At 38.5% G+C, this 9,775-nt stretch overlaps 1 protein-coding gene across 1 annotated transcript; it reads left to right on the forward strand.

Moving 5' to 3' along the window:
• The first annotated feature begins 7,231 nt into the window (after positions 1 to 7,231).
• LOC131408304 (olfactory receptor 8B12-like) lies at positions 7,232 to 8,167 on the forward strand. The gene has a single exon (XM_058544924.1). It carries the CDS (start codon positions 7,232 to 7,234, stop codon positions 8,165 to 8,167), a length of 936 nt encoding a protein of 311 aa, XP_058400907.1.
• The last annotated feature ends 1,608 nt before the right edge of the window (positions 8,168 to 9,775 follow it).

Raw genomic sequence — 9,775 nt, forward strand, 5'->3', positions numbered from 1 at the left:
AACTGATTATTTATGGGTGGATGGCTTTTATTTTCTCTTTTATGTTAATATGTATTCTATAATTTTTCAAAAATATAAATATAGTACTTGTAAAAATTTAAAGGAACAATTAAATTTTGTATATTGGCCATTCACTGAACTGGTTTTGGTAAATTTACCTGTTGCTAAATAAGCTTTCATGAACTGATTTTCAGGGAACTGGTCTGACTCCTTTAAAAGTCAGGATCAGTTTGACTTTATTATTGATGAAGGTAATTGAGCAGCAGGAAAATTGTGTTATTTACTAAGATAGGGAATATAGGAAGAGAAAGTTTTTGAGGAAAGATAGTGATACAATTTTTTAATGTGTTGAATTTTAGGTGTCTGTTGGGTGTTCAGATGCGGATAGAAATACAGATTTGTGAGTTGTCAGCAAAGGGTAATTGAGGGCACGGAATGGACAAGATGTTTTGGAGAGCATTAATAGAATGCCAAGAGAAAGCTGAGGATGGAACCTGTGGAATATCAATATTTAGCTCTTGAAGGAGACTGAGAAATGGCTAGAAGTTGGAGGAAAATTAGAAAGGTGATGTGTTCTGAAAAGAAAGTGTGAGATAATAGAAAAAATATGTATTGGTCTTTGCCCCCAGCTCCTGGCACAAAACTCCTGAAACACTTGTAATTTCCTAAGTGAGAAGAGCTCTAGCAGCATCTTTTGTTTTAATATTTGGTCTTTGACTCCATTTCCTGACACGGTGCTCTGAAACCCTTGTAATCTCCTGGCTAATAGGAGTGTCTTCTGTTCTAATGAGGTGATTCTGGGTGGCCTCCTGGATGGCTCCTGGAGGAGGGCTGTTCATCAGAAAGACCAAGACATGATTAGGAGCTTGGAATTTTCAGCCCCATCCCCCATTCTCTTGAGAGGGGAGAAGGGCTGAAAATGGAGTTAATGATCAATCATGCCTATGTGATGAAGCCTCCATAGCAGTCCAAAAGTACAGCGTTCAGAGAGCTTCTGGGATGGTGAACTCACGGAGGTGCTGGGAGAGTGGTGCGCCTGGATAGGGCATGGAAGCTCCATGCAGCTTCCCACATACCGTTCTCTGTGCATCTCTTCCATCTGGATGTGCATCTGTACCCCTTACCGTATCCTTTAATAAACTAGTAAACGTAAGTAAGTGTTTCCCCAAGTTCTGTGAGCCACTCTAGCCAATTAATCCAACCCAAGGAAGGAATCTTTGGAACCTCTGATCTATAGCCAATTGATCAGAAGCACAGATGATAACCTGGGCTTGCGACTGGCACCTGAAGTGTGTGTGTGTGTTGTGGGGGGGCAGTCTTGTGGAACTGAGCCCTTAACCTGTGGGATCTGACACTGTCTCCAGGTAGTGTTAGAATTGAGTTAAATTGTAGGACACCCAGCTGGTGTCGAAGAGACTTGCTTGTTGTGGGAAAAATCCCATACACATTTGGCGACCAGAAGTGTCAGAAGCGAAGTGTTCTGTGTGAGTAGTAAAGGAGACTCACAGGAGAGAAAAACACACAGTAGCGGCTGCAATTAAGATTACAGAGGATTCTCTATCCAACAAGAGAACTTTGGTATATTACTTTCTTTATATTGCTTGATTTCTTTGCACATGACAGTTAGTTAATTTAATTTTATTATTAGTGAATTAAGATGTCTCTATTATGCTTAAAATAATCTCTCTGCTTCTATGCATCAAATTACATTTCTCCCTTCCATTCAATTACACTTGAAGGTTATTTTAGGTTTGTCCTAATTAACTCTGCCTATATTGTACTTTGTAGCACAGTCTTGATTTCGTTTGTATCCTTTACACTCCTTGTAAATGATAGATTTTACAGTATTTGTGCATTAATTAAAACAACTTTATTAATTAGCATAACTTTGCTTCATTAATTAGCTCAACATTTCCTGAATTTAAGTCCCTTAAGAAAAAGAATCCAGTTTTGGAGAGTTTTAAGTTGCTTGGCAGCTCTCTAACTAGTCTTCGCAGCAATTTCTGCCACTCAGTAACTTTCCTTTGCCAGCACCTATAAGAAAGGGAGAGGTTTCTTCTACAAACACCTTGACCTTGACAGGCAGAAATCTTCTGGCATTGTTGTCCTTTCAACATCAATATTAACAAATTTAAAGGCTTCAAGAATAATTTCAGTAAACCTAATTACGTGTAGTTTATATTACTACTTTTGATGGAAATAAAATGTCTGCTTATCAGAACGGCTGATAAGCAGATTTCAGATAGTAAAAAACTATCCCTGGAATTACAGGTTTGCAATAAGAATTTTTATTGCACTATGTTAACATGCAAGCTCATTATATTCAGCAAATTCTTGAGGAACAATATATTCATCACTCTGATAGGTACTGAGTGTGTTAGTGTACCCAAAAGCTATAGGATTAAGAATTTTCAGGAAGAAACTTTTAATCTATTTGGGGTTTGTGGAATATAGTCCTGAAATAAGTAGTGAATAGTATAAAGCTCTATTAGACTGAGCACAGTAAGAGTAATATGGAAAAATAAATGAATAGGTTATTTTTCATTTCTTTTTCCCCTTGGATCCTTGGTAACAGTATTTATCCCTCACTTTTGAAATTTTCTCTACCTTTGGCCTCTGTGACATTTTATAAACACAACTAATATTTACTAAATGAATATTCACTGGAGTATAATTTTAATCCTCACAAATATCTGCAAGTTTGGTATTATTATCCCATTTTTTAGATCTTAATTAGTTAAGAGTCTTAATCAGGTTAAGTTACTTACTCAGGTCCACCCAGGAAATAAGGAATATAGTTGGGGTTTAATTCTAGGTTTGTTTTGTCCAGTTCTTGCTCTTAATTGCTACATTCCCCTTTTTTGACATTTCCATTGGTTGATTTCCTCCTCTCATTATCTATTAGCATTTTTGAAAGGTTCAAACTTTACTGTTAACTACTCTGTCTTTAAACATTTCTCCTTGAAGCAATTGTTCCATTTTCCTGTGATCATCTCTATTTGGATGATCCCCCAATTTTTATCTTAATCCCTTTCATTAAATCTCTGACTTCTAATTTTCTACTTCTTTCTGATCTTTGTTGCTTGGAAGTCCTGCCAGCATTTGATGATCTTATCTAAAATCCAGCTCTTTACCCCTCCCCCTCATTTTTCCATTCCTGTCATCCTGCTTCTGTTTCTCTGTGCTTGACAACTTAATCCATTTTGATTTGCGCCTCTCCCTCTCTGTTGTTCTCTCTCAAACCATAGAGATACGAAATCCTATTTGGCATTTCATCATAATATCATAATACACAGCCCTGTTCATCATTTTCTGTTTCTACTGGTTATGTAGTTTTTTAATTGATTTTACTGCTTTCAGTTTCATTCTGTTCCAGTCCATTCTGAAACTACTTTCATCCAAGGATATAGTTATTACTATTATTATAATGAGTAATAAATTTTATGTATTTAATAAAAATTCAGGGCGCCGGCCCAGTGGTGCAGCAGTTAAGTGTGCACGCTTCGCTTCAGCAGCCCAGGGTTCGCAGGTTCGGATCCCGGGCAGGCACTGATGCACCGCTTGTTAAGCCATGCTGTGGCGGGGTCCCATATAAAGTAGAGGAAGATGGGCACGGATGTTAGCCCAGGGCCAATCTTCCTCAGGAAAAAAGAGGAGGATTGGCATCAGATGTTAGCTCAGGGCTAGTCGTCCTCACAAAAAAAAAAAAATTAAAAATAAAATACTCATAAATATATATATAATTGTTATGTAAATAATCCTAATAAAAAAACTGTTCTTTGTATCTTCTTTGTGCCAGAGGTGCATCCTTTACTCATTAAAGCAAACCTTCGAGTTGTGGTTATTTTCCTTATTTTAAAATAAAAAATTGGAAACTCATAGAGAGCTAAACAAACTTCCAAAACATCACGCAGCTACTAAGGAGCAGAACTGAGATTTATGCTGAGGTCCACCAGATTCCCAAGTTATGCTCTGAACTTCTCATTCAACCAGGATATATTTCAGAGTGAAAGGGGGAGCTCCTAATATACATATTTTTTGATAATAGGCAAAAACCAGGACTTAGAATAGCTTTGTGAATTCTACCCTCTAGTTCCTTATCATTGGTTACACCCAGATAAATAACGGAGAGGTTGAGATGACATCTACTTTCGGGGAAAGGAAAATGTGTTCATCTATATGAACAAGTTCAGGGATGACCACAGGACGGCCTCTTGGAAATATCCAGAAAAAGGCTGGGTGCACAGGCAAAAAGCTTAATAGAAAATTGAGAACTGAAGACACAAATTTGAGCGCCATTTATATGGAGGGATTGTTGAAGCCATGAAAAAAATGAACTCATCAAGAATTTAATGAAGCAGAAAGAGTGTGGAAGGCTAAGGGCTGAACTCTGGGAAACGTGAAATATGAAGGGACAGAAATAGAAAGAAGAGCCAATATGGCAATGCCTCTATTAGACTGTAAGCTCCTTTCTGGCACGAACCATGTTTTTTTAATCTCTGAACCTCACATATTACATTGCCAAATACATTTATTAAAATCAAGTTAACATTAACTATTATACAGACACATATGACGCCTGAAAGATGAATTTAATTCTATCTACCTTCTCAGGAGCTAATCAAAGCTATTTCACCTAAAGGCCTCTCAGATCCCATCTCTTCTTTGGCAAGATTTGTGCTTCTTCTTATTAAAACTGGGAATCCTATGATATGTAGGGATTAGTTTGGGACCATACTTGTGCAAATTTGATGATCTACCAGAAGTCTGAGATCCAGCGGACATGAGTGAGACATATATGCAAAGACATTTTATTGTACGTAAATATTCACATGCCTCATAATGTTGCATTATCATATACAGTTTAAGTTAGAAATAAATCGAAGAAGGGGAAATCCATTTTCCAGAGATTCAAGTTTTGGAAAGGTGACAGTACTGCACAAATGGAAAAAGACAAAATAGCTTTTTTTTTGTTCTCTGCTCTGTACAGGAGCAAGTCATCAGGTAACATGGCCTTAGAGAAGCCCTGCTTAAGATGCATTTGGAAATGAGGTTGTCATGGCAACTGTCTCTGGAGTAACAAATTCCCCTAGAGCTCTCAGAGAACCTGCCACATGGTCTTTGCACTTGTATATCAAGGAGTGCTTACTTTAATAAGTTGCTTTCCTCTATTTGTAACTATTGTGCCATGGGATTGAGAATAAGGATTGGGATTCATTAGAGTTACTCTGGGACATGAAAAATTCTAAATGTAAATCAAAAGATGAGGCACTGTTATTGCTGAGTCTTAGCTGAGGGTGAATAAGTCCTCATGGATGTATGTGCACATACTCATAAACACACACAGGCCTGTGAGAAGTGGTTTTAACTGGACTTGCCTGGAAGAAGATGGACTTCTGCCTTCGTGTTTTGATTTTATAACTTCTGTAAGAGGACTTTTGCCATTAACCCAGGATCAAAAACCTATCTAATCCACTGGCACCAAATTTCCCCAAATCAAGATTTGTTTCTTGGCTAGGAAATCTGTCATCCTTAATATATAAAAGCCCCTAGTAAAGGGTATAGAATGTAAGTTGCCAAACAAAACTTTATTAGTCGCTATGTGAATGAAATCCCTTCCCGAGAACTATTTTGAAAATGTGTGCAGTTTATAGTAGCCAGGAATTGTGTCTAGAGATCAAATTGGGAGCTGTCAGTAACATACATTAAATACTTAGTGTTTCCTTAAGAAGCCCACCAAGGTCCCTGGCCTCTGTGAAGGCTGGAGTTGGACAGACCAGAGTTTGACTCAAGATACTGGAAACTACAAGCTGTGTGTGCTCCTCACTTTTAAAGTGGAGATTAATAGGTCTAACCTATAAGGTTGTTGTCAGGAATAAACAAGCTAAAATTACCTGTGCATTGCTTTAGATACTTGGTGTCAGCAGGAGGGTGCTAGGTCAGACACAGTGTTTGGTACACAGTAAGTGCTAATACAGGGTAGCAAGAATTATTTTTCCCATAGTGTTTTGTTCTTAACTGTGCTTAAAAAGATGTAACCCGAATAAAAGAATAGGTAATTAAAAGCCACATCAAGAATTATCAAGGGCATAAACAAACATTTCCTCTTCCTTAGGGAAGGTGGTCTCTGGAGCAGTGATCCTGAGGGAGCATCTCTAACTAGGTCACTGAGATCTCTAATTCAGAATAAAACTCTTTAGTGTCTGGTTATTTATAAGCATTAGGGAAGGATGCTGTCACACCCCTGGGAGCTGGACAGGAGGCTCAGGAAAAGCCACAATCAGAGATCATGTTCTTCAGCTCTGCAAGAGAATCAAGATAAACTGGAGGTTTGATCCTCAAAGTAGAGAAGCAGAAGCAGAGGGATCTGAGCTCCAAGTTGTCAGCTGCTCTTCACCAAGGCCATTTGAGGCTCCATGAAAGAGATGGATGAGAGCCAGTAGAGTACAGCACTGTGACTCCAAGCAGAAGGAGGGTGAGTGCCTGCCTGACCTGGTCTGTCCGGTAGCAGATGGCTAAAAGCTCAAACCCTGAGAGCCTGACCATCCAAGTTCACCTTCTGCTGCCACTTAGTAGCACTGGGACTTGTGCAAGTCACTTAGGCCCAGTGTGCTCATCTGTCAAATGGGGATAATCACAATGCCCCTCAACATTTTGAACAGTGCCTATCCCATAGTTAGTGCTCAGTAAATGTTCCTTTTCTTTTTTTTCTTAGATTTAGTCAATAACTTTACATTACTCCATTATTATAATCACATAATAATTTCACAGTCATTTCAACTAAAGACTTTGGGCAACACGACCTCACCTTCCTGCCCTGTCTAGCACTGACCCCATGGCGGAAAGTACAGACAGGGTCAAATGGCTTCCACTTCTCAAGAATCACTCTAGAGAAGGGCCTCAGGTCTAATAAACTTGATCAAGGGTTATAGAAGGAAGGAAGTACACAGAAGATGGTCACAGTGAAGGCCAAAGGGTCATCCCAGCTGGGCTTTGTGGACTCTCTCCCCAGTTGTACCAGCCGTTACTCTCGAGGGAAATTTCACCCACAGACAATTGCTAGGATGGTTCAAGGCACTCGAGACCATGAAAACAGAGACATATAGGAAGTGCCATCTTCCTGCAGTTCAAAAATCTCTCTGTTCAAATGCCATTCTCAAGAATTATTTTTTCCTCTTTCTTTCTCTGAGGAAGTCTTTTGTTTTTCTCTCACAGACCCTTCTCGAGTGGAATGGCTGCAGATAACACCTCCTCTGTGACAGAGTTTATCCTCACAGGCTTAACGAACCACCCAGAACTCCAGATCCCCCTCTTCTTCCTGTTTCTAGGTTTCTACGTGGTCACCGTGTTGGGGAACCTGGGCTTGATAACCCTGATCGGGCTGAATTCTCACCTTCATATTCCCATGTACTTTTTCCTCTTCAACTTGTCCTTCATAGATTTTAGTTTCTCTACTGCCATTATCCCCAAAATGCTAATGAGTTTTATCTCAAAGAACAACATCATTTCCTACATAGGGTGTATGACTCAGCTCTTTTTCTTTTGTTTTTTTGTCTTTTCTGAGTCCTTCATCCTGTCAGCGATGGCATATGACCGCTATGTTGCCATCTGTAAACCACTGTTGTACATGATCACCATGTCTCCTCAAGTGTGTTTACTCCTTTTGTTAGGTGTCTATGGGATGGGGGTTTTCGGGGCTGTGGCCCATACAGGAAATATAGAGTTTCTGACCTTTTGTGCTGGCAACCTTGTCAATCACTATATGCGTGACATCCTTCCCCTCCTTGAGCTCTCCTGCAACAGCTCTTATGTAAATGTACTAATAGTCTTTATCATTGTGACTGTTGGCATTGGGGTGCCCATTGTTGCCATTTTTATCTCTTACGGTTACATTCTTGCCAGCATTTTCCACATCAGTTCCACTGAAGGCAAGTCCAAAGCCTTTAGTACTTGTAGTTCCCACATAATTGCAGTTTCTCTTTTCTTTGGGTCAGGAGCTTTTATGTATCTCAAACCACCTTCTATTTTACCCCTCGACGAGGGGAAAGTGTCTTCCTTGTTCTATACCATTGTTGTGCCCATGTTCAACCCATTAATCTATAGCCTGAGGAATAAAGACGTCAAATTTGCTGTGAAGAAAACCTTGGGCAGAATAACCTTCTCTTGAGAAATTATTAGAAATTGAGAAAAGGGATCCAAGGATTTTTCATTGGAGTGTATTATTATTATTTATTTATTTTTATGAGGAATCCAAGCTCCAGGGCTTTCTTTCTATCCTATATGTAGAGGAAATTTTAACTCTCTTTCCCAAATGAATTTATTCTCCCTCACCCTCATCCCCCAACTCTTTCTTCTTTATTTTATGAAAATAGTTGCTACATTTTTAGAGATTCAATATTGAATAGGGCTTAGGAGTCACTTAATCCAGTGCCTTTATATAATACATCAACTTTGGAGACTCAGAAATATTTGTATGTTGCCCAAGAACATAAAACTACCTGGGCCCAGAGTTGGGACTAAAATCCCAACTTGAATCCCAATCCAGTTTGTTTTCCTTTACGCCATGTTTTCTTGCCTCAGCTCCTTCTTGGAAGATTTCATTTCACATGTTGGTTGACCTACCACATTTAAATTATGAATATATTCACAGTAATTTCATGCTACTTTTCACAAGATAATTTTAATATATCGCATTTTGCAAGAGAGTAGGAGGTGAAAAATTTTGTTGAGCTGGTCTTGGCAAAATGACAAGATCAGTGTTTGTTGAATTATGTAGTGTGCAAGTGGGAAGTATGTTAGGTTTCAGATAGAGGCAAGTATGGTGATCACTGACTTGGTGGGTGGAGCCCTAGGGACATAGTTTAGTGAATTAGAACTCCCAGGAGAGAGAAATACAATTTTGTGGGGCGTAAAGATGTGGGGTGGAGTTGTCATATATTATTTCAAGACTAACAGAGATAGAATCTGCAGTCTTTTTCCAAGGGTTACCTTGGTTGTGGTCTGAGATAATTGGGGGCTACACTATCCAATGTGGTAGTCACTAGCCATGTACGGCATTGAGCACTTCAAATGGCCATCCTGCAAGTACCCAATGTAAGTGTAAAATACACATGGGATCTTTGAAGAATAAATATGGAAAATTATGTAAAGTATCTCATTGATAACTTTTTTGTATTGATTACATGTTGAAATAACATTTTGGATGTATTATATTAAATAAAATATATATATCATTACAATGAATTTATCTGTTTAGTTTTTTAATGTATCTACTAGAAAGTTTAGAATTACATGTGTGGCTTGCATTATATTTTTATTTCATGACACTGATCTGGAGGATGCAACAGAACACTAGATAGTTACGGGTACATATTTATTATCAGGGTAGCGCCAAGCTGTTGCTTATTAGAAGAGGCAACTGCTATTGAATTTTCAGGCATTGCAGATAGCCATCATATTCTAATAATGGGACATAGAGGGGAGGGATGCTGATCTCAGGATAAGTTCATAAATCCACAGTACTATGTAATGGGAAACATAGCTTTATATAAAAAACTCAAGGAACAATTTTTTGGTCTAAACTCACCATTAGTGGTAAAATTTCTTTGAGAACAATGATAAGTAAAGTGCTGGGGAAATATCTTTACTTATGAACTCTTCTTTAAGAAAATTCTCCTCTATTGGAAAATAAAGGAAGTTTGGATAAATATTAAGTTTTGCACTTTGGCTCTGTTTAAATTTGCTTCAATGAAAAGAGTAAGCATATGAGGGAGGA

The sequence above is a fragment of the Diceros bicornis genome, chromosome 7 (assembly GCF_020826845.1).
Source record: "Diceros bicornis minor isolate mBicDic1 chromosome 7, mDicBic1.mat.cur, whole genome shotgun sequence".
Taxonomy (NCBI): Eukaryota; Metazoa; Chordata; class Mammalia; order Perissodactyla; family Rhinocerotidae; genus Diceros; species Diceros bicornis.

Excerpts from the sequence above, each read along its gene's own strand:
- LOC131408304 (XM_058544924.1), top strand. The coding sequence starts at position 7,232 with ATGGCTGCAGATAACACCTCCTCTGTGACAGAGTTTATCCTCACAGGC.